General features: G+C 37.2%; 1 protein-coding gene and 1 long non-coding RNA gene across 2 annotated transcripts; one reads left to right on the forward strand and one right to left on the reverse strand.

Annotated features, from left to right (window-relative positions):
* Positions 1 to 2,153: 2,153 nt before the first annotated feature.
* Positions 2,154 to 13,644, forward strand: tcea2 (transcription elongation factor A (SII), 2). The gene is given in 10 exon segments (XM_038309199.1): positions 2,154 to 2,382; positions 4,609 to 4,671; positions 7,369 to 7,474; positions 8,087 to 8,180; positions 8,278 to 8,326; positions 8,328 to 8,421; positions 10,874 to 10,930; positions 11,817 to 11,971; positions 12,374 to 12,520; positions 12,607 to 13,644. Coding segments are annotated over 10 exon segments (990 nt in total). The 5' UTR covers positions 2,154 to 2,313; the 3' UTR covers positions 12,763 to 13,644.
* A 3,426-nt stretch (positions 13,645 to 17,070) lies between these two features.
* Positions 17,071 to 23,245, reverse strand: LOC119799458. The gene is made up of 3 exons (XR_005282851.1): positions 23,219 to 23,245; positions 23,001 to 23,071; positions 17,071 to 17,572 (listed from the first exon to the last, which is right to left on the reverse strand). It is a non-coding gene; the product is annotated as an uncharacterized LOC119799458 (long non-coding RNA).
* Positions 23,246 to 23,571: the final 326 nt, after the last annotated feature.

Consider the following 23,571-nt stretch of genomic DNA (forward strand, 5'->3'; position numbering starts at 1 on the left):
CAATATTCTAATTTTCTGATATGATGAATTTGAGATTTTCATTTGTTGTCATTTGTAATCATCAAAATTAAACAAAATAAACATCTGAAATATATGAGTTTGTATGTAATGTATGAATATAATATACAAGTTTCACTTTTTAAATGGAATTACTGAAATCAATCTACTTTTTCATGATATTCTAATTTTATGACCAGCACCTGTAATAGAGTGATAGAGCGTATTCAGAAAATGAAAAAGTGAAAGCATTGATAGGGGAAGCTGAAAGATATTCTAGAAGAATATGACACCACTGTTTTGACCACTATTACCGGTGCAGTGGAGATGAGACGACAGCTGCTTGAAAACCTAACCCTTTATAGGAATCTCAGCGAAATATTCTGATATCCAAAATTTCCATCATGAGTGTTATTGGAAGACAAAACCTATATGGGGACATAATTATTGCAATATCATTTGCAAATGTGTCCGGAGAGTTGTGTGTGTGTGTGTGTGTGTGTGTGTGTGTGTGTGTGTGTGTATTTCGATTTGTGTGCAGTAGGATTTGAAAATGTGTTAGCAGAGATGTCACTGTACTAGAATCTGCAAATGTTGAAATAACGTGCATGTAATCCCATATGCAAATGTGTAAAAAGTCCACAAATCTGTATTCCGATCAACAAACATGTGCTAAGATTTGCTAATGTGTACTGTACTAAGATCTACAAATGTGTAGATCAGTCTGTAAACAGAGACTCTTATGTCTGAAGTATCAACACCCAGAAATACAGACAAATCATTGGTTACAAGTCAAGCATTTTCTCGCTTGGCTCTCTTTACACGTGATTTTTGCAACAACCCTCAAAGCATTAAAGAGACCTTACTTTTCTAATGATACTGCCACCTGTTGACAAAACATGGAACTGCAGCACTCTTCTGCTATTTCTTGTAGCTCTTGCTTAAGGGTTTTTTTTGTTTGTTTTTTGCTTTTTTACCTGGATGTTGGTCCCTTCTGAATATCAATGAAATTATTCTTGAACATAACGTTTCAATGGTTGGCTAGGTCGGACCCATTTAACAGCACGGAAACTTCTGGTAAACATTAAACAGAGGTGTCAGTCTACAAATCAAATTATGTTTTAGTCATTAAGTATCAAATAGAAAGGCTAGTTTAAAGAAAATTTTAAGAAAAATGTACATAATGTCTCTTTAATGCTGATAAAGGAACATGAAATATTTACTTTTTAACTTTTTTTTAACCTTTTTTTTAATTACCTTTCTAATTTTTTAATTAGGTTTTGAACTTTTTAAATGAGTTTAATAAATTCTTTACTTAACTGATAGACATTTTTAAACTTAATTAACTTTAGGTAACATATCACAGACAGTAGGCAACATTAGGACGCTATTCTAATTAGCAGTTACACTCATCTTTAAGACAGAGGTGGATCCTGCAGACCCTGCAGAATCACAGATATACGGTAACAAGAACTTCTTATTCACAAGCTAAACACTCTGTAAAAAGGTGCTAAAATAGATCTCAAAGTATTTACTTTAATAATTGCATATCTCAGCAGTTTTTTAGCATATTTATTTTTCTCTTTCATTGACCTGAAAATTATTAACACTTTAAGTTATGTTCTGGAAATGTTCAGTTGTATTATTTTGTTATCATTGATTTATTTAGTTGATTTGCTGAAAATAATCATCACTGATTAAATATTCTTCTTTTTCAGTGTTTAATAACGTTATTTTCTAGTATACCTTTTCATGTTAATGTCTCACTAACACATGATTGTTTTGTTACTCATTAAAGGCTATCATATGTAATATTTCTTATAAAAGCAAACATTCCACCTCCTAAAAATGTGTCGCTTTCTGTTTTTAAGACCAATAAAACTACTGGTCTTGAAAAGGTCAATTGCAAAAAGTCAGAGCTGCTTTTTATTCCATATTTTTTAACAACCACATTGATTGAAATTCGTTTGATTACAAGAAACAGACCCTTACCATTCAGACATTGTTTATGGAAATATTATTTAAAAGGCTTTTTTATATCATAATTTTTTACTTGTTATTGGAGCGTATTTATCTGAAGAAAAGCAATTCTTTGAGCTGGAGCCGCTGAAGTTTGGTCTGTCTGAATAAACTCCATCTCCCATCATCCTCTTGTGTCACACCACAACAAACGAGAGAGGTTCAGCAGCTGGGACAGAAACCCCACGGGCTGCGTGGAAACAGACAGAAATACAGAGGGATTTTTCCACCCCTCTTCTTAAATGGAGGTTTTCGCCGCAGCACAGCAGCTGAACTGACGCAGAAGAGTCCGCAGAAATGGCTAAAACCCAGGAGGTGGAGCGCATCGCCAAAAAGCTGGATAAAATGGTTCAGAAGAAAAACACGGTGAGATCACAAAGCAGTTGCTGCATCCGCGGAATGAGGACAGCAATCAGCTGATGCCTCCACTTAACTGGACAGAGAGGGAAGATTCTGGAAACACTGTCTGCTCTGCAGGACATCATCTCGGTGTTTTTAATGTTGCTGCTAAAACAGACAGTTTTCTGCTCGTTTTAAAGTGTTTTGTTGGATCTGAATCTCAGCAGCCATTGGTCACAAAGTTGCTCAGAAAAACAGACGCACCTGGAATGAGTTACGTCATCTGTTCAGTAGTTTTTTGCTGAATTTGATTTGATCTACACTGATTAACTTGCTCTTATGTATATCATGGCATGAATAATAGAACTTCAAAAAAAGAGCACTAAAAATACTTTAAGCTCTAAGTTTGATTTATCTAATGTTTTATTTAAAATGATAAATTAAGGGATGACATTGATGCATGGAGGAGGGTTTTCTTAATTAATTTTATTGTCTCTATAGCCTTCTAACCCAATAAGCTCGCTAAAAGTGAATGTTAAACATATCCCACAAATCTACCATCAGGCTGCAGCTGTGTTCATACTTTACCTTCTTCTTCAGTAGGGCCTAAGGGTGGAACAAGTCACACCTTAAACAAGAGTAGGTTTGATTTTACACAATTTGTTAAGACCAACCCATAAACTGTTTTATTAGATTTTAAATAGTAAGCACAGAAACACTTATTGCAGTTACCTGGTCTGGCTGTTAACTCCCTGCCTACTATACGAACACAGCTTCACTACTAACTACCTCTATACACACATGCACTCATCCATATAAAGATGCAAATAGATACAGGTAATCTATATTGTGGAGACCCAAAAGTCACAATAAATGTATTTAAGAAAAAAATGTAATTTAAAAATAAAAAAAGTGAATTTTTCCATTATGTGTCTCCTTTAAATGTATCATTACTCACTCAAAAGGCTAGCATTACTGTGGCTTTATCTCTCCCGCCGAAACTGAACCGTGCCGAGTTTGGACCGAGCTTGGATCGGTTAACTGTGCCAAGCTTGGTTCTTACGAGCATCACGCTAGCATGGTTCCTTGCCTCCTATCCGCGGACAACGATACTGCAGCTCTTAAGGTGGTAGTTATGCAAACAAAAATGCCGACACCCATAACATTTAGTAACTTATGTGACTGGATATCTTCCTTTGCCCATATTCCAAAGAGAGCCTCAGTCTCAGCATCATCCCAGGTCACATCACACTTTTGGTTAATAGGCCTAGAAGAAGTTTGTGTTGTAAACAAGTAAAAAGATCAGTGAATTGCAAAGCTGGACACACTGGAAAACCTGCAAAATGAGTCAGCTGACTGTAAATAGGAGATGACGTGTTTTTTTCTTGCGCTCTTCGTTATCAGAGAACCGAGCCAAAACTGAACCGTGCTGATGAACTAGTACTCGATTTAGCGCGGTTCGTTTGCGTTCCATTAACACTCAGCATCTCGGTTATCGTGCTCGGAACGTTTCCAGCACAGTTTCAAAAGGCGAGTGTAAATGGGGCTCAAGACACCAATGGTTTCCTAAGCTTTATTATCCTAAACATGTGTCAGACAGTGTGTGTGAAATGAAAAAAAAAATGTTTTTATTCACATTCACAAATCAAAAAACGCTCCAAATTAAAGGAGCAATATGTGAGTTTTCACCACGTGGTTGGCTGTTGCGAACTGTCTGCAGACAATTACTAGATGTGTGACAAACCAGATCTCTCTCTATCTCCACTCCAACTGCAAACCTGTCCTGACCCACCACCTTCCCCTCTCCTCTTCTTACCAACTGCCTTGAATTTTTATATTTGCAAACGATGAAAATGTTCCAAAACATCGCCTTTGAGAACATGTCTAGTAAAGAAAGGCAGATACCCGTAATTTTATGATGCTGCTGGCAACGAAACTCATTTATTCACCAACCTGTTAGTCAATAAATGAGTAGTTATGATATTAACTAAGTCTTTTGCAATTAGCTTCAATCAATGTATGTTTGTAGCAAAAGATGTTAGCAGACTATTACGACAGTAACATAGCTAGTTTATGATTGCAGTAGAATTGCTCTCCTGCAAAAAGAAATAAAAAATGTGCTCTCATGCATTACTGCTCCGTTCTCGCACGGTAAAAAGTACAGTACTGTTGGAGAAAACTGGTTACCAGCATGTGTTAAATCAATAAATGAAATGGAATTCTGCATTAATTAAGAGTTTGATATCTTTAAAGGACGGTGCTCTTGATTTGCTGAGGGAATTAAAGAACATGAAGATGTCTCTGGAGACTCTGCAGGTGAGTCTGGCATTAGTGTTTTTTGTTGTTGTTTTTTGACAGCAAATGTTTCCTCCTTGCAAACCTCCAATAACAGTTTAAACTTGTTCTGTCTTTTTGAAAGTACATTCATTTAGATTTATCTATACATAGTAGAAGTCTTCCATTTTCCAGAAGTATTGTAGTTTACAGTTCCTGGACCACTAACTTTTGATTTTCCAATAAAATGTGACTGATGCCTTCAGTTTAAACTTATTAAACCCCCGTACTAAAGGCAAAAGCTGCTACAGAAGAGGTCAGAAAGCTCAATGACTCTCAGTGCTGTGCTCTGAGTTTCAGCAGTCAGAAGCTCTGGCTGAGAATCTGCTCTTATATTGTGAAGCGGATATGATGCAGCATCTACAGGTGCTGGTCATAAAATTAGAATATCATGAAAAAGTAGATTGATTTCAGTAATTCCATTTAAAAAGTGAAACTTGTATATTATATTCATACATTACATACAAACTCATATATTTCAGATGTTTATTTTGTTTAATTTTGATGATTACAAATGACAACAAATGAAAATCTCAAATTCATCATATCAGAAAATTAGAATATTACTGAAGACCAATAAAAACAAAGGATTTATAGAAATGTTGGCCAACTGAAAAGTATGAACATGAAAAGTATGAGCATGTACAGCACTCAGTATTTAGTTGGGCCTCCTTTGGCCTGTATTACTGCAGCAATGCGGCGTGGCATGGAGTCGATCAGTCTGTGGCACTGCTCAGGTGTTATGATAGCCCAGGTTGCTCTAATAGTGGCTTTTAGCTCTTCTGAATTGTTGGGTCTGGTGTATTGCATCTTCTTCTTCACAATACCCCATAGATTTTCTATGGGGTTAAGGTCAGGAGAGTTTGCTGGCCAATTAAGAACAGGGATACCATGGTCCTTCAACCAGGTACTGGTAGCTTTGGCACTGTGTGCAGGTGCCAAGTCCTGTTGGAAAATGAAATCTGCATCTCCAAAAAGTTGGTCAGCTGCAGGAAGCATGAAGTGCTCTAAAACTTCCTGGTATGTGGCTGCGTTGACCCTGGACCTCAGAAAACACAATGGACCAACACCAGCAGATGACATGGCACCCCAAACCATCACTGACTGTGGAAACTTTACACTGGACTTCAAGCAACGTGGATGAAGTGCCTCTCTTCTTTTCCTCCAGACTCTGGGACCTTGATTTCCAAAGGAAATGCAAAATTTACTTTCATCAGAGAACATGACTTTGGACCACTCACCAGCAGTCCAGTCCTGTTTCTCTTTAGACGCTTCTGACGCTGTCTGTGGTTCAAGAGTGGCTTGACACAAGGAATGCGACAGCAGAAACCCATGTCTTTCATACGTCTGTGTGTGGTGGTTCTTGAAGCACTCACTCCAGCTGCAGTCCACTCTTTGTGAATCTCCCCCACATTTTTGAATGGGTTTTGTTTCACAATCCTCTCCAGGGTGCGGTTATCTCTCTTGCTTGTACACTTTTTTCGACCACATCTTTTCCTTCCCTTCGCCTCTCTATTAATGTGCTTGGACACTGAGCTCTGTGAACAGCCAGCCTCTTTAGCGATGACCTTTTGTGTCTTGCCCTCCTTGTGCAAGGTGTCGATGGTCGTCTTTTGGACAACTGTCAAGTCAGCAGTCTTCCCCATGATTGTGTAGCCTATAGAACTAGACTGAAAGACCATTTAAAGGCTTTTGCAGGTGGTTTGAGTTAATTAGCTGATTAGAGTGTGGCACCAGGGGCCATCAATTTTGAACCTTTTCACAATATTCTAATTTTCTGATATGATGAATTTGAGATTTTCATTTGTTGTCATTTGTAATCATCAAAATTAAACAAAATAAACATCTGAAATATATGAGTTTGTATGTAATGTATGAATATAATATACAAGTTTCACTTTTTAAATGGAATTACTGAAATCAATCTACTTTTTCATGATATTCTAATTTAATGACCAGCACCTGTATATGTCATTTTAACTCACTCATTTTCAGGGGTGATAAATATGTTGGATGTAACTACTTTTTTTTTCTTTTAAACATTTTATAGAAAAATGTTTATCATATTTAGTTACTTAGGTAAAAAATGGCAGTACATCTATTCAGTTTTCTACAGTTTACTTATGGAGTGAATTTCGTTACATTATTGTTTCAAGCAAAGAACAGATTTTGTACATGGAATTTGATAAAATTTAATCAGAAAATGAAACTTGACTAACTTCTAGATTGCATTGTTTTATTCCAAATTTTTATTTTCAAATTGTTTTTGTTCTGTTTTTTTATTCTCAACTTTTCATTTACAAAACTTTTTCTTTGCTTTCAACAATAATAGAACAAATTTCACACAAAGGTTCGGACCACATAGGGACAAAACGATAATCATTTAAAAATGTGTACACAATGTGTCCACTATTCTGTCTGTTAGCCCTATCTGTGGCCTACATAGTGTAAGATGATACTTTGCAGACGTCTATCTAATAAATGTTAGCTGAATTTTGATTATGGTATAGTTTGCATAAACAATATAAACATGAACAGAATCAGAATCTTTTAGTCGCAAAAAAAAAAGTAATTCTTGAAAGTCTTAGTTTAAAATCCGAAGCTTCTTTTTACGTGTTTTTTTAATTTATTTTTTTAATCCTTCTTTTTCTCTTGTCTTTTGGAACATATGAATTGCAGTCAACCAGAGTTGGGATGTCAGTGAACGCAGTGAGGAAACAGAGTTCGGATGAGGAGGTTCAGACTCTGGCTAAAACTCTCATCAAGTCCTGGAAGAAACTTCTGGGTGAGTTTCTATCTCTCTGTAAGATGACTTTTAAAATGGCCCTTTTAAAATTTGACCTTAGTATTAGCTTAGTTTGTGATAGATTAAATAATTTTTCAGATTCACATATTGATGCTACATGCAGGCAACCTCTATCAAAAACTTGCCCATGTGATTTGAGAGTTGTATCCGTTGATGAATGACTCATATAAACCAGAACAGCAATTTATGGCAGCCTGAGCTCCTCTTAAACACGAGAGCTAATGAGCTAAAAGTAGTTTTTAGGCAGCAATATGATACTTGCATGATAAGACTAACTCTTGGTTCTCTAATGTAGGATTTGATCTAGGAGGGTAAATATTGCCTTGACTTTAAGAGTAACTCCATGACTTCCCAATATGCTGATCGGAAGGGGTCCATTATCAGATTCCAAAAATTAGAGGTTTAACAGCCATAATAGCCAAAATAACAAATGGAAGATGTTCCACTGATCAGTTTCCTGATCACCTTACTGTTAAATATGTGATTCTGTCATGACTCAGAATCTTTGGGTTTCCCTGATCGAGATGTTCTGATGAAGATAGAAGGAATTCTGGTCCTCATGTGTTTGTTTTTATCCGTCTTGTCTCAAAGAAGGTGCAGAAGGGAAGTCTGATGAGAAAAAGAAGGACGTCTCTCCTGTCAGGTCATCTTCTACCTCCAAGGACTCTGTTACCACTGAGAAAAGGTGATGACTCAGCTTTTATTCACAGTCGCCCATCAAGGTGAATCTTACCTAAAACAGCTACGTTTGTCTCTTTCTTATCCTTCTTCCTTTATACCAGGGAGAAATCAATGGAGACCCCGACCCCTCCCACCACACCTACCGCCCCCCCAGCGGTTGACCTCTTTCCCCCCCGCCCCCGTCACTGCAGACAATGTGCGGACAAAGAGTCGAGAGCTGCTGGTGGCTGCTTTGCAAACTGGTGGTGAGAACTTCTGTCATGTCATTCTGAGCTGCGTTAAACCATGACTTTAATTCTTTGAATCACGCGTATCCCACTGCAACTTCCAACACATCATTACAACCTTGAATATTGATCAATATTGATTGAATATATACTTTTTTCTTGTATTCTGTTGTACGATGCTAAAAAAAAAGGCTTAAACAAGTGAATTTACTCAGAGAAACATAGTCAACAATAGATATGAGAACAGCTGATCAATTTAGCTTTAATCAGTGACTTATAAAGCTTAAAAACATAGAAATATTTTTTAATTGTATAAAATGAAAATAATGAATACGAATATGACAAACTTTTGTTAGCATCTGCTTCTCTTTTGTTAGACACTGCTATTGTTGGCTCCATGTGCCAGATACAATCGCTGTGAAGCTTCTGTCAATGTTAAAATCAGATATTATAGATACAGGCCAATATAATCCGATTAACGTTTTAGGGCTGATTTCTGACTGGGAAATCCCTACATTAAATACTTTTTACACGCTCGCCGACTTCTTTTGTTACTTGGTTACATGATAGCTAGCTGTATTACTTAATAATGTGTCTTAGCTTTCTTTGTCATTGAGGGCATTTCAACACCAGCAGCTCTAGGTTGATCTTAATTCATATCAACCAAATGTTGTTCAGCATAAAAGCACAATCTGACTCTAATGTGCAACAAACTGGTGGATTTCAGAAAACTACCATACTCGATGCAATGCAACTGCCCAAGGAACTTAACACATTTGAGCTTAAAGGGCTCCCGTATTCGCCTCAGCGTGGCATTGTAGGTTGACAGGGAAACTTTTACATTAAAGCTTAAACTGACAAAAATCTGCTCAGAAGATTTTATCATGAAGCAATTGTTGAACACTCACGGAATCAGCAACATTGATGCTGTTTAAGCCAAACGCTCAGAGAAAGGGGCTTTGTTCGGTCCACTGAACATTGTCGCTTAAAATGAAAAATGAAAGCTCTCCTCTGACTCCTTGCATCAAAAACACATTATGTTACATAATGTATTGCATATATAAATTACCTTGTCGATCGTTGGTATTTGTGCGAGATAATCTGCACCTTCTCCTGAATCGGACAGATATTTCCATTCAGCGTCTCCAGTGTATCAGCTTATTATTTTCAAGCCACAGCTGAGCTTCATTTTAAAGCACTATTGTTTGCTAATAGGTTTACATGCAAACCATATAGAAAAAAAAAAAGGTTAGAGCTACTAATAACGAGTGTATCTCAGTCTCCATCATAAAAGTTAAATGACTGAGAAAAAGCTGTTATGAAAGCAGCTTTACTACCGGTAACTGAAAAATCAAACAATATATCATTTTAATAATCTTAGCTGCACTACATGCACAAGTGAAAACACATTATTTTGATATTTAGTTACCCATTTGGGCATCAAGCTGGTGTTCTGCCTATTTATATCATGTACTTTTTTGTATACTTTTTCCTCAGGTACTTGCATGTTTACTTCCTTACCCCGAAATCCCACATCCTCTGTCACCGCTGCTCTCCAGAACATTGTGCAAAGCAAATCCTACAGCCTCCGCGGCTCCTCCCATCTTGCTCCGCGGTGACTTCCTTGGAGTTTCAGGAGGTCACGCACAATATTATTGCTAAAATTTATAGTACCAAAACATGCCGAAATTAACATTTAATTTAATATGAAACATTTACAAAAAATCCCCATCAGTATGAAGCATATGTGCAGTTTCTGCCCAGATATTTTTATTTTGTTGTGGATTTTTGTAACAGCGATAATAGGATCATACAAAATTTTTCTTTTATGAGCTATGTTTGTTCTCAACTTCCAAACTCAGCATCTCTTCATCCAGGCCTGCGACAAGAAGTTTCTTTTGACTGGATGTGATTAAACTTTAACCCTCAAAATAAAATAATTATTTTGATCGAGATGGGAAATATGCTTCCTGGTACCAATAGTTTGCATCCAGTCATTTAAATAAACGGCCTTAGTTTTGGGAATTATATAAGAATTATGCTATAATCTTTAGTTACCAATCTGTCATTACTATATTTTAATTTGACAAACGGGATCTTTTTCCTGTTTGGTGCGGTTGCAATAGCGGATCTTGACTTGGCTGGACCGGAGCGGAGCAAAAATGGCTCGGCTCTGTATTCTGATGATGACGGAGAGAAGACGTAGGTTGATGGGGACGTGCGGAAGATTTGCGGTGGATGTGGAACAACTCATTGATTAACATGACAGACAAGTACTCTGCATGACGTACATGAGCGGCGCGGAGCGCTGATGGAGTATCTGGAATTTGGGGGTTAACTTTTCAGCATTTGCTGCTTGCACCTTTTCACAATTCTGCTTTAAAAGTTGGATAAAATTATTGTTTTTTTTATGTGCAGGATTTTTCTTCATTTGCTTGAAAATTAAAAAAAGAAATGTTTTGTGTTTCAGATGACTTCAAAGCTATTGGGGTTGACTGTGAGCACCTAGCAGCACAGATTGAGGACCATATCCTTTTTGAATTAAATCATTTAGATGAAAGAAAATAAAGGCAGTTCTGCTCCTCCAGGAGGCAGACTGAGGCGTTAGCGGGAGGCAGATGCATGAGCCACATCAGCTGACTCCTCAACGTCGAGGAGCTTTAACTCTTCCTTGAGCCCAACTCAGAAGTTTTATCCAGGATCTCATTCTTTCAGTCTTGATGTTCCTACCCATGGCTAGGAGCGTGGAACAATCAGCTAAAGGAGAACTTTGGTTTTCAGCTCAGCTAAATGTAAAAAAAATCTGTTTTATTACTTTTAAATTTCCTACACTCTGTTGTCTCCAGTATTAATAAACCAAATAATTTACAGGTTTCTTATTCATCAGGGCCAGACTAAATTACACATTTGATCTCACATTTAGTCTGGGTTATCAGGCAATAGCAAAGGAGCATTTCCAGGCTTTTAAACTGTTTGGAAAGTGTTCATGCAGAATAGAGTAAGGACAGAGTTTAATCTTGTAAGAAGCAACACTAGAAATTACCTGGAGGGTATAAGTGGTTAGAAAAAGAAAAGACTGATTGCTGAATGTTCTTACTTTTTATCTGTGTCTTTATGACTTTTCAAATGTAAAATGCGGCATGTTGGGATGGGAGTCGATGCTGATGAGGTATGCTGTTGTTTTCTCTCATCCATATGAGGTTAGACATGCAGCAATGTTCCAAATAGAAGCAAAACCTCTTGTCTCACATCTGTATTAAGGTGCTCAGTTACTATTGCTCATGGTCAGTGATTCATGAATCTGTCTGCAGTAACATTTTTTGACAAACTGGGTGGGGGAAAAAAAATGATATTGTTTTAGCGGCTCTGATTAAAAAAGCAACTTTAATTTTCCTTGACTGTTGATTGGATACGGATATTTCAGGAATTCAAGTCGACAGATATGAAGTACAAAACCCGCCTGCGAAGCCGCATCTCCAACCTGAAGGACCAGAAGAACCCGGACCTGAGGCGCAACGTCCTGTGTGGGAACATCTCCCCTGAACGCATCGCCTCCATGACTGCTGAGGTCAGGCTGGCAGGGTGTCAGAGGTCAAGTTCGGGACATTAGCAGGAAGTTACTTTTCTGCCAGATAGTTTGACTGTTAAGAGGGAAATGGAAACCAGTTCAATTGGAACCAAACGGGGTCACTGAAGCAGACCAAAACATTCAAAGGTCTCAATGAAAAATAACCTAAAAAGGTATTCCCCATGGAAACAGCTATTAGGTTTAATATGTGTATACATAAATAGGCTGAGGGTTCTCTTGATGCCAAGGCTGCGCTGTTGGGTTAAACCAACTCAGAGCATCCCTTAGTGTGTATATTAGAGAATGAATGGCTCCACTTTATGTGCAAAAGAATAAAAAAAGGAAAAATTGTAGTTCTCATACTGAAGCACATGGTCTAAAAATGTGTCTCTTTGATTTTAGGAGATGGCGAGTGCAGAGCTGAAGCAGATCAGGGAAGCTCTGACTAAAGAATCCATCAGAGAACATCAGCTGTCAAAGGTCGGGGGAACCGAGACGGACATGTTCATCTGCAGCAAATGTCACGGCAAGAACTGTACATACACACAGGTAGGGAAACCCAGAGACCACCTCAGAGGAATCCCAAACTGTTTTCCTGTCTGTTTTTTTCAACTTGATCTGGGTTTGATTGACAGGTGCAGACCCGCAGCGCTGATGAACCCATGACGACCTTTGTTCTGTGTAACGGCTGTGGGAACAGATGGAAGGTGAGGAAGTCCCTTCAGTCATTTACAATGTTTGTGGGATCTTGGCAAAAAGTTTCTAAATCATGTGAGTCAGGATCAGTTTAAATGTTCTAAAGGCTGATGTTCTATCAGAAGGTAGCAGCAGAGACCGGCCTTACTCTCCTCCTCTTGCTCCACCTTCTCATTTCACTCCTTCATCTTGCTCTTCATGTCCTCTGTTTTGTTTTTTTTCCAGACTTCTTTCCATTTTTTGTCCCCCCCACCCCTCCTTCCTCCATCTTCTTCAGTTTCATCAGTTCATTCCTTTACCTCCCTCTCAAGTCTCAGACCCTTTACTTTCCTTTTGACCCTCCCATTTATTATCTCCACCTTTCCCCTCCTTATTAGTCCTTCCTTAATTCCCCTCTACTATTCTCCCCTCCTTCATCCCTCCCTTATTTAGCTTCTGGATCGAGGTGAGGTGACTAATTTCCCCTGCTGCTCTATATTGCAACTTGTAAGAATAATCGATGGGAATCGTGGCACAGATTTGAATAAATACTTAAAGCTGCTTCCGTTTCCCAGCTGGGTTCAGCATAATCAGCCTAAACGGAGAAATCTCCCACTTTTCCCACTAGCTGGATGCTACCGTATTGTTAGAAGCTTATCACAGCTTGTTCGCTGCATCTCTTAAGAGGTTTATACTGAAAGATCAAGTTTCAGTAATACTACAAGATGTTCTAAATGAGGCTGTCAAAACTGCAAAAAAAAAAGGTTATTCTTTTTCTAAAATATTATTTGAAATAACATTTTAGTTTATAGTTTTTCAAATAAGGGATAATCAGTACAAACAAGATTAGGCTTAATCTCACAGGTTAAGTTTAATTTTGGTCATGAATGTTCTTGGAAAATGTGAAGAGATAAGTCGCTTGTAATGCCTAAAAAATTTTTTGTTTAGCAAAATGTGAAAGTTTTTGTCAACCATAAACTTTAAAGTATTACAGGGAGCACTGGGTAATATATTGCAGAATCTGTGATATTAAAATATTTCGATGGCAAAATGATATTGATATCAGCTACTTTTTATATATAAATGGACCTTCATTTGTCGGGACCTTCAACATTAATGACAAAGTCATTTGTGTCCAGTCTGAGCATCTGCTGCCTTTAGACTCTGCCAAACACAGAATTGGTATTATATAAGCAAAACATGTGAGTTTATAACATTTGGAATATATTAGACAGCATTTACTGCACTTCAAACAGCACTATGGATGTTGAGCATGTTAATATTTTTATGGTAAAATATTTTCCATTCATTCTGCAGCCTTATTAGATAAGACTGATCAAAACCAGAGCTGTGATGATTTCCTGGTCAGGGCAACTTAAAGAAATGCATTTTATTTCAAATATATTTAATTTTTCTTACAAAGAGAAGGATCTCTTGGATTTAAGGGATCTGCCCTGTTGCTGAAGCTAAATTTGAACTTTATATACCTATTGAGCAAACTTTAATCATGCTGTTTTTTTCTCTTTTCACAGTTCTGTTGAAGACACTGATGGGTGGGTGTGTTTGTGATGCTGTGAGTGTGTGTGTGTGTGTGTGTAAATATATCATTCAGAAAAGAAAAAGTTGGTACAATAATTTAACTTACATTTGGAACAACAGTATTTTTTTATTTTCTAATTTCTTCATATAACCCTAAGAGTTGTAATATACTAAGATAAAACATTCCTGTTATTTGATTTGTATGGAGCTCAGATATGTTGATTTAATATGGAGCAAGCTTTGAGCCTTGTGAAAGTGATGGATCTGCCAATATTTAACTTGTTTTTCTGCATTTTTTTTTTCTTCTTAAAGTTGTATTAAAGTTGCTCCTGGATTGACATAAAATCACGGAGTCATTTCCTTCATTATTAAACTTAAGAAAAAGGTTCTCAACTAAAAGAAGGAAATTTTTAATAGCAACATGACAGATTTCTGGTTCATATTTAAATCACTGCTTGGCCTTAAATAGCAGTAGGCTGGAGCATTAAGCTGACATTTCACATTAAATTTACATATTTAAGACTGGGGAAAAAAAAACAAATTCTTAATCCCACTTTTATCCCTCTGAAAAAGAAACTAAAATTAATATTTTTTGGCATTGGTGGTCATTTGTCACTGAAAATATTTTGTAACTCAAGAATATTTATTGAGAGAAAAATCAGGAAAAAAAATGCAAAATCACTTAGCATGGCACCGCTCTACTAGGTTAGAGGCAGAGAGAGGGAACTCTGAGCTTTTCTTATTGTGCTCCAGAGGATATTCTAGGTCTATATGGTTATTCTCCTCAGTGCAGACCACAGGTTTCCTACAGGAATTTTACTCCATGCGTTCATCCTTTAGATGATTCAAAACTGGCCTGATCAAGAGGCACCTTCTGCAGAGGCAGGGCACTGTAAGTTTTTATATTGCATAACGGAAATTCACATTGGACTTTGGCTATTTCAGAGGAATTTGGATTATTTTTTGTTAAATTCTATTATTTCAATACTTAAGGTAAATCAGTCTTATTTTCTAATTTCAAATATTTTTTCCCCCATAAATGATCCATGAACTGCTGCTTTTTTTGAAATGTTTAAACACTGAACTGTTCACTTGAACGTATACAGCTTTGTCAATAAATTTCTTAAAAAATGAACGATTTTACCAGAAGTGTTCGAGTAAATCTACAATGAAGGTCTGCAGACCTGATACCTCCATGGTAATACTTTGGGTTTATACTAGTGTTGCACCGATACCAGTATAGGACAGGGCCCCGATACTGCCCTAAAATGGTGGTATCGGTATCGGCGAGTACCAACAAATAGGGCACCGATACCATTTTGAGAGCCATAAGTTTATTCAACTATTGTCACCCACTCCTGGTAGGCAATAAAAAGTTCTACTGGATTCCCTTTGTATTAGATTTTTTCCTGCTTCACAAAGGTAGGCAGCAGATGACAAAGCCATGATGGCAATTATTTTACATTATTATGGTATCGGCATTGGCCCATACTGCACAGCCAGGTATCGGGTATCGTATCGGGGCCAAAAAATGGCATCGGCGCAACACTAGTTTATACCCTCTACTAAGGGCTAACACTAATCCTAACATTGGTGGATGAGAAGCTTAGACCTAAGATAAGTTGATTTAATATGACTTAATTAAATTCCCGTTTTTGGATTTTGAGTGATGATAGTAAAAGTAGCGGTGCCATGCCCCTCTTTCATTCACGGTTCCTGACCAAAGCACACATTCCCGGTTCAGGTCCCATCTGACTCCACATAGTTATGTTTGTGCTGGTAAGACAGAAAAGGCTTTTTCCTGTTTTGCTTTCCAAACAACCACTTAGCATGTCGATGGGGTCTAATGGTTGCTATGGTGACCTCTAAGTTGGCACTCTTTGCTGCAGTTCTATAAACAAAGAACTGAGGTTTTTGTACCTGCATTACCATCATTTTCACTGTGCACGTCAAAGAACAAACATGTCTGTGATAGAGACAGTTTAAACCAGAATATTGAGCCTACTCCACTGTTGTTACTGGTTTCCTGAATGATTGAGTCTCCCTAACCCAAAAAGTTATGTTCTCTGGTTATTTTCATTTTAGGTGACATCTAATATGCCTGTCTGACATACTGTATACCCAGGGAAAACTTGGAGTCATTGGTGGCTAAGAAAAAGTGCATTTCATTTCATCTATTTTTGACAGAAACAGAGCAAACAAAGGGTGATAAAGCAAAGCAGGTCACTAAAGTGCTGAATATAAGTTTATAGCTAAATCAAATGCTCAACTTCAGTCCCTGGTTAGGCTTTTCTAAAAAATAGATTTTGCTCACTACACTACTTTAAGTTAAGAAAATAAAAATATCATAAAATTGTAAAATATGCATCTCATACATGCTGAGTACAGCTTGGGTTTGTCTTTAAACAGTTTTTAAGCCTGATAGTCAGCATTTAAAAATCAGCTACAGTCTTGATGTCAGATGGTAATGAGTTCCAGAGCTTAGAGCTTCTAGTAAATCAGATTACATTTTAGACATTTAAGGAGATTCTGATCATCTTAAAGACATTACTCTGAATACGTTTTAAAAGGTTCAGCAATGAAATTCTTTGTTTTAAAGTAATGGTTTCTAGTTATGATTTTAAATACAATCCTTGGATTGGAGGCTATTTCCTACCCTTTTTAACCATTTATTACAAAATAAAATAATTTTAACATTTAAATTTAAGACCTGATCTGCAGCAGAGAAGCAAAGTCAGCAGTTTTTTTTTTTTTTTTGCTTTTTTCCAAGTTATCAGAAGGGTTGAAATATGCATGTAACAATATATCAGCTGTAAGGGAAATGGTTTTAGATCTCAATATCGGTCAATTCCAGATTATTTTAAGACTGAGAATTTACATTTTAAACAAAGTGCTGATGGGTTTGTCTAGATCATGATGTATCAACTCATTAAATCTTTATTACAGATTATATTCAGAAAGTAAAGAACTAGTAAGAATTGCAATCCTACTGTTCCATGAAAGCGAAGAACATTCTCAGGAGATAAATTACTGACCCTGACCTGCCATTAAAAAAAGCAAAGACAGAGAATGATGGTTTAAATGAATCTTGGATACAGTAGAAAGCCAAGTTACACTGGTTATTTTCTGCATGATGGCGGTGGTGTTGAGCATGTTGACGGAGATGACAAGTGGTGAGAAAGCAGAGCACCAAAGGTTCCTGCAGTGTTTGTTGTGGAAACAGCACATAGCTCTTCCATACATGAGCATAGGAGGAGGAGGAAGGAGGTGATGAGACACTTACAAGGCTCAGGGCTCTGTGATATACCACATTCTGTTCGATGTCTTCTTCCTGGAGGGAAAACTGGACTGAAGGCATGCAGAGGAAACGGTCCATGAGCTGGATGGCTTTGACAGAAGAAAAAAAGGTGCAAGAACTAAAATTATCTAAAGTAACCAAGTTAAGAAATCTTTTAAAAATAAAGAACCATCAGATTTAAGGTCACTTTACCACTATACAAGAACTGAGCTCCACGCCTAACAGTTAATATCCTGTTCATTGAAGCCTCTGTGTATGAAGGACCAACTCTGCCATATTTAAAAATAAATACAGAAATAAATAAATGCTCAATAAATGTATAAGCATACAATTAATTGCCAACAAAAAAGTGAGACATAAATGTATATAACTCTTAATTAGCTTCTTTATTTATTTGCCTTTGTAATATTTACCTTATTTATTTTTCTGTCCTTTATAATCTTCAACTTTATTTTTTAATTACTTATATTTTTAAGTATTTATGTGCATGTTATAATATTTTTGTCTGTTTTATTCTTCCTTTGTATTTTTTTACCTTAGTTATTTCTTCGCCGCTGTTTATTTCTCTCTGCCCTTTTTACATTTCTCTCTGCCCTTTTTACATTTCTCTCTGCCCTTTTTACATTTCTCTCTGCCCTTTTTACATTTCTCTATGCATTTCTGTCTCATTATGCAAATGAGGAGGGGGTGTGTCCTAGAGAGTCAACTTCTGCTCATTGGTTGGCTTGGCGGTCCATCTTCTTAACTCACAGAGCTCAGAGTACTAAGTTAAATGTTCTCTTTTCTGTTGCTGTTGTTCAATAAAAGTACGTTTTAAGATAATTTGAGGCGAGAACATTATACTTTTAAGCATCACTATATGGCCCATTCACAGATTTAATGCGTAATTTAAAAGAAAATGTGACGAACTTGAGAGGACCGTGGCAACCAGCAAAGCTCCGAAGCTGACGGCAGCCAGGTCTAACCACAGCCCATCTGCAGCGGCCCTCTCTCGGCATAACCGTGTGTGAAGCGTGTTGGTTAGCATTTTACTACATCGGTCGAATCTACAGGAGGAGAGTCTGATGTCGAGTCTGAAGTCATTAGAACTTGAGTAGGGACTTTGCCAAATACAACAAAAAATCGCCATCATAGCCTGGCTATAGACCTGGCTGCCGTCAGCTTCGGAGCTCCGCTGGTTGCCACGGTCCTCTCAAGTTCGTCACATTTTCTTTTAAATTACGCATTAAATCTGTGAATGGGCCATATGGTGATGCTTAAAAGTATAAGGTTCTCGCCTCAAATGATCTTAAAACGTACTTTTATTGAACAACAGCAACAGAAAAGAGAACATTTAACTTAGTACTCTGAGCTCTGTGAGTTAAGGAGATGGACCGCCAAGCCAACCAATGAGCAGAAGTTGACTCTCTAGGACACACCCCCTCCTCATTTGCATAATGAGGCATAAATGCATAGAGAAATGTAAAAAGGGCAGAGAGAAATAAACAGCGGCGAAGAAATAACTAAGGTAAAAAAATACAAAGGAAGAATAAAACAGACAAAAATATTATAACATGCACATAAATAAATACTTAAAAATATAAGTAATTAAAAAATAAAGTTGAAGATTATAAAGGACAGAAAAATAAATAAGGTAAATATTACAAAGGCAAATAAATAAAGAAGCTAATTAAGAGTTATATACATTTATGTCTCACTTTTTTGTTGGCAATTAATTGTATGCTTATACATTTAATGAGCATTTATTTATTTCTGTATTTATTTTTAAATATGGCAGAGTTGGTCCTTCATATCTGTGCATCTTACCATTTTAACAAAAAGAGGGCCAATCCCAGCTGTGGACTGACAAATGGAGCAGGTAAAAAGAGGAAAACTCATTTTATATATCAGGTAATTGTTAGGTAAATATAATTTATTATTTTTTCTTTTCCCATACAGGACCTTTCAATATGCTAAGATGATGCTCCTTTAAAGTAATTATAAAAACAAAATTCTGTGTCAAAATCCCACACACACACACACACACATATATTTATTTTTTCAAATGAAAAGTTTTTTCAACAAAAAAATTTTTTTTAAATAATCTTATAGGTTCCTAAAAAACATAGTTATGAACCTGTCAATTAATAAAGTTCATTCTCCATGAAGCTGCATGTATTTTTTACCAGATCACTGTTTAAAGTCATGTCAGGTTTGCATGTTCAGAGTGATTGGTTTGAAGATAAAGAATCTATGAACAAAAAAATGACAACTGTAAATGTGTGTCTCCGTGAGAGACATCAGATTGACCTGTTGTAGGGCTGCTTGTAAAAACCTTATGGACAGGTTGTCCTTGGTAATTACAGTGGGGCAAAAAAGTATTTAGTCAGCCACCAATAGTGCAAGTTCTCCCACTCAAAAAGATGAGAGAGGCCGGTAATTTTCATCATAGATATACCTCAACTATGAGAGACAAAATGAGAGAAAAAAATCCAGAAAATCACATTGTCTGATTTTTAAAGAATTTATTTGCAAAATATGGTGGAAAATAAGTATTTGGTCAGTCACAAACAAGCAAGATTTCTGGCTCTCACAGACCTGTAACTTCTTCTGTAAGAGGCTTCTCTGTCCTCCACTCGTTACCGTCATTAATGGCACCTGTTTGAACCTGTTATCAGTATAAAAGACACCTGTCCACAACCTCAAAGAGTCACACTCTAAACTCCACCATGGCCAAAACTAGAGAGCTGTCAAAGGACACCCGAAACAAAATTATAGACCTGCACCAGGCTGGGAAGTCTGAATCTGCAATAGGTAAACAGCTTGGTGTGAAGAAATCAACTGTGGGATCAATTATTAGAAAATGGAAAACATACAAGACCACTGATAATCTTCCTCGATCTGGGGCTCCACGCAAGATCTCCCCCCGTGGGGTCAAAATGATCACAAGAACGGTGAGTAAAAATCCCAGAACTTTGCTTAATCCCCTCAGTAAGCTACTGACTGACAAAACAAAAGCAATTTGGTACAGAAGAAACAGTTCAAAGAATGTCACAAACTTTGTCATATATGAGGGTATCACTTTCTCTGTTTCCTTCAACAAGTCTTATTACATGCCACTTCTGTTTTTCTTGCTTTTCAGAGCTACACTATACAGGTGCTGGTCATAAAATTAGAATATCATGAAAAAGTAGATTGATTTCAGTAATTCCATTTAAAAAGTGAAACTTGTATATTATATTCATACATTACATACAAACTCATATATTTCAGATGTTTATTTTGTTTAATTTTGATGATTACAAATGACAACAAATGAAAATCTCAAATTCATCATATCAGAAAATTAGAATATTGTGAAAAGGTTCAAAATTGATGGCCCCTGGTGCCACACTCTAATCAGCTAATTAACTCAAACCACCTGCAAAAGCCTTTAAATGGTCTTTCAGTCTAGTTCTATAGGCTACACAATCATGGGGAAGACTGCTGACTTGACAGTTGTCCAAAAGACGACCATCGACACCTTGCACAAGGAGGGCAAGACACAAAAGGTCATCGCTAAAGAGGCTGGCTGTTCACAGAGCTCAGTGTCCAAGCACATTAATAGAGAGGCGAAGGGAAGGAAAAGATGTGGTCGAAAAAAGTGTACAAGCAAGAGAGATAACCGCACCCTGGAGAGGATTGTGAAACAAAACCCATTCAAAAATGTGGGGGAGATTCACAAAGAGTGGACTGCAGCGGGAGTGAGTGCTTCAAGAACCACCACACACAGACGTATGAAAGACATGGGTTTCTGCTGTCGCATTCCTTGTGTCAAGCCACTCTTGAACCACAGACAGCGTCAGAAGCGTCTTGCCTGGGCTAAAGAGAAACAGGACTGGACTGCTGGTGAGTGGTCCAAAGTCATGTTCTCTGATGAAAGTAAATTTTGCATTTCCTTTGGAAATCAAGGTCCCAGAGTCTGGAGGAAAAGAAGAGAGGCACTTCATCCACGTTGCTTGAAGTCCAGTGTAAAGTTTCCACAGTCAGTGATGGTTTGGGGTGCCATGTCATCTGCTGGTGTTGGTCCATTGTGTTTTCTGAGGTCCAGGGTCAACGCAGCCACATACCAGGAAGTTTTAGAGCACTTCATGCTTCCTGCAGCTGACCAACTTTTTGGAGATGCAGATTTCATTTTCCAACAGGACTTGGCACCTGCACACAGTGCCAAAGCTACCAGTACCTGGTTGAAGGACCATGGTATCCCTGTTCTTAATTGGCCAGCAAACTCTCCTGACCTTAACCCCATAGAAAATCTATGGGGTATTGTGAAGAAGAAGATGCAATACACCAGACCCAACAATTCAGAAGAGCTAAAAGCCACTATTAGAGCAACCTGGGCTATCATAACACCTGAGCAGTGCCACAGACTGATCGACTCCATGCCACGCCGCATTGCTGCAGTAATACAGGCCAAAGGAGGCCCAACTAAATACTGAGTGCTGTACATGCTCATACTTTTCATGTTCATACTTTTCAGTTGGCCAACATTTCTATAAATCCTTTGTTTTTATTGGTCTCCAGTAATATTCTAATTTTCTGATATGATGAATTTGAGATTTTCATTTGTTATAAACAAATAAACATCTGAAATATATGAGTTTGTATGTAATGTATGAATATAATATACAAGTTTCACTTTTTAAATGGAATTACTGAAATCAATCTACTTTTTCATGATATTCTAATTTTATGACCAGCACCTGTATGCTGCAACCACTAAAGACGCTAATTCCTCCTTTAAAAAGGAGGCTAAGACTTGTTGAAGGAAACAGAGAAAGTGATACCCTCATATATGACAAAGTTTGTGACTTTCTTTGAACTGTTTCTTCTGTACCAAATTGCTTTTGTTTTGTCAGTCAGTACTGAGGGGATTAAGCAAAGTTTTCCTACCGTAAAGCTTGTAAGGACTTTTTTTGTGTGAGCACATTGAGATGATATGTGTTATAAATTTGGCGCTATATAAATTAAATAGAAATTTATTTTCCTTACATTGTTACTGCAGACTATAAGTGTCTCCTACAGGTGAAAATGTCTAGATCCCCAACTGCAAGCACTGATAATGAAATAACTGAATTAACAATCCCTTATACTGCAACACCACTAGAGGGCCAATGCCGCACACAGAATATGTTCAAATGCTGTTAACAGCCTGGTGCCCTGTGTAATAGTTGCTGTTTTTCAACACCTACCCTCTGCATATCCTCCTTCTTGACATTCTTTGTCGGAGGTCATTTTCTGTTCCTCTTTATAACCGAGTCCAAACTACCCGATCCCTGCTTTAAGCTTCTTCCCCTGATAGTCCAATCTGAACTGGCCTCCTGGTTTAATCATTTCTCATCCAGTCTAGTCAGAATCTTACCGTTGTGTAGTTTCCCTCTCACCATTGCAGCCATCTGTCTCTCACAGATCACAAGCAATTTTCTCTACCATCTCCACCCTGCTTGTCCTCTCCTCTCCATCTTTTTTGTGCACTACAGGTACTTCAACTTTCGTTACCTTCAACTCTTTACAACTTCCTTGCAAGTGCTGCGATGACCTCTGCTAAGGGGTTAGATGATCTCTTAGTTCTGCATAATGAAAAAGGAAACACAAACACATATATGTATATACATACATACACACACATATATATAATTTTTTTGCTATTAGCTGGAATCTTTTTACTAATTACTGTAAAAAAAAAATGCTTTTCTACTACTTTGTCTATTGCTTACCTAGACGTTTTACTGCTACTCCATACATGAATGATGTTTGTGTACGTGTGACACATACTTGAGTAATCCCAAACAAAAGAGACTCGGGTTACAGCGAGCTGTGGGAAAGAAACCAGGCATACAACCTGCAAAATGACAAGTTTCATAGGCTGTGTGAAAGTACAGGTGCTGGTCATAAAATTAGAATATCATGAAAAAGTAGATTGATTTCAGTAATTCCATTTAAAAAGTGAAACTTGTATATTATATTCATACATTACATACAAACTCATATATTTCAGATGTTTATTTTGTTTAATTTTGATGATTACAAATGACAACAAATGAAAATCTCAAATTCATCATATCAGAAA

This window comes from Cyprinodon tularosa, unplaced genomic scaffold (genome assembly GCF_016077235.1).
Source record: "Cyprinodon tularosa strain WSP-4 unplaced genomic scaffold, ASM1607723v1 ctg66, whole genome shotgun sequence".
Classification (NCBI taxonomy): domain Eukaryota; kingdom Metazoa; phylum Chordata; class Actinopteri; order Cyprinodontiformes; family Cyprinodontidae; genus Cyprinodon; species Cyprinodon tularosa.